The sequence below is a fragment of the Pinus tabuliformis genome, chromosome 2_2 (assembly GCF_031772625.1).
Source record: "Pinus tabuliformis cultivar Carrire ecotype Pingquan chromosome 2_2, CPIR1, whole genome shotgun sequence".
In the NCBI taxonomy this organism is placed as follows: Eukaryota; Viridiplantae; Streptophyta; class Pinopsida; order Pinales; family Pinaceae; genus Pinus; species Pinus tabuliformis.
In genome coordinates, this window is record NC_142300.1 from 310,294,951 (window position 1) to 310,296,383 (window position 1,433).

A 1,433-nucleotide genomic window follows, 5' to 3' on the forward strand; every position below is an offset into this window, starting at 1 on the left:
CCACTTCCCTACTATAGGAATGGCTCCAGAAGGATACACTATCCAATAGAAGAAGGAATTGGTGGTGCATGCGATAGTTTTTTTTTGTTATTGCAGGTCACTTGTATAAAATGGGATCGAACGAGATACTGTGCTACTATGTGCCTAATTTTGAATGTATCACTATCCTAGCTAAAGCTCATGGAGGAGCTGTGAGAGGCCATTATGCAGGAAAAGCTACAATGCAGAAGATTTTTTGCGCTCGGTTGTGGTTGCCAACATTGCATAACTACTCCAAAGCATATTGTAGGGTGTGCGATGCATGTTGGAGAACTGACAGACCATCACAAAGGGATGAGCTGCCTTTATATCTATAGGTATCATTGCAGCATTCAAGAAATGGGCAATTGATTTTCTAGGACCAATTCAGCCTCCAAGAAAGAAGATAGGTGTGCGGTACATCATCACCGCGATCGAGTATTTGACTAGATGGACAGAGGTGCAGCCCATGAAGGATTGTACAGGGGCAACAACCACGAAGTTCTTATTTGAATATGTGTTGACCATGTTTGGTTGCCTGAATATTTTAATGAGTGATTGCGGTACGCATTTTCTTAATGGATTGATCAACGTGCTGACCGAAGAATTCCAAGTTTATCACCAGAAAAGTACACCATATCATCCTCAGGTCAATGGGATGGTTGAAGCATTCTATAAGATATTGGGGAACGTGGTGACAAAGGTTTGCAATGTGCAGAGGAATGATTCGGACGTGTGTGTACCAGTTGTGTTATGGGCCAATAGACCTACTTGTAAAAATCTTACAGGTCAGACGCCGTTTAGATTGGCCTATGGCGTAGAGGCTGCGATGCCTATGGAGTATATCATGCTTGGTCTATGCATAGTGGTATTCACAGGGATGGTGGACTGTGAAGCATTAGAAGAGTGGCTCATGCAACTGACAGAGCTCAAGGAAGACAGGTTTCTAGCTGGATTCCATCAGTAAGCTCAGAAGGAACGCGAAAAGGCATGGTACGATTAGCACATCAAACTAGGTACCTTCAAGGTAAATGATTTAGTTTTATTATATGACAGCAGGTTTGATAAATTTCAAAGAAAATTTTAGATGCATTGGCTGGGGCCATATGTGATGAAAGAGATTACCGATGGTGGAGGAGTTCATCTTGTGAAATTGAATGGAGATCCATTTCCAGGAAAGGTAAATGGCAGTCGATTGAAGCCATACACCGGGCATCCAGCTCGATGATTACATGATGGTAGTATAATCTTAGCACTCTAGGTAGCTACAAGGAGGCGCGAGACTATAAACTAAATTGCTCGGGTTGTAGAGGTGCACGATCAAGGATCTACATGAAATAGGAGGATGTCACAATAACAACAGAAGCATGAAGGGAGCTACGCTATAGGGGTGGAGATCGCACAGCGTAGCCAGA

General features: G+C 43.1%; 1 protein-coding gene across 1 annotated transcript; it reads left to right on the forward strand.

Moving 5' to 3' along the window:
• Positions 1-676: 676 nt before the first annotated feature.
• On the forward strand, positions 677-985 carry LOC149192531 (uncharacterized). The gene has a single exon (XM_089406972.1). The coding sequence runs from the start codon at positions 677-679 to the stop codon at positions 983-985; it is 309 nt and encodes a 102-aa protein (XP_089263098.1).
• The last annotated feature ends 448 nt before the right edge of the window (positions 986-1,433 follow it).

Bases quoted from the DNA above. Each gene is read 5' to 3' on its own strand.
- LOC149192531 (XM_089406972.1), top strand. From the start codon at position 677: ATGGTTGAAGCATTCTATAAGATATTGGGGAACGTGGTGACAAAGGTT.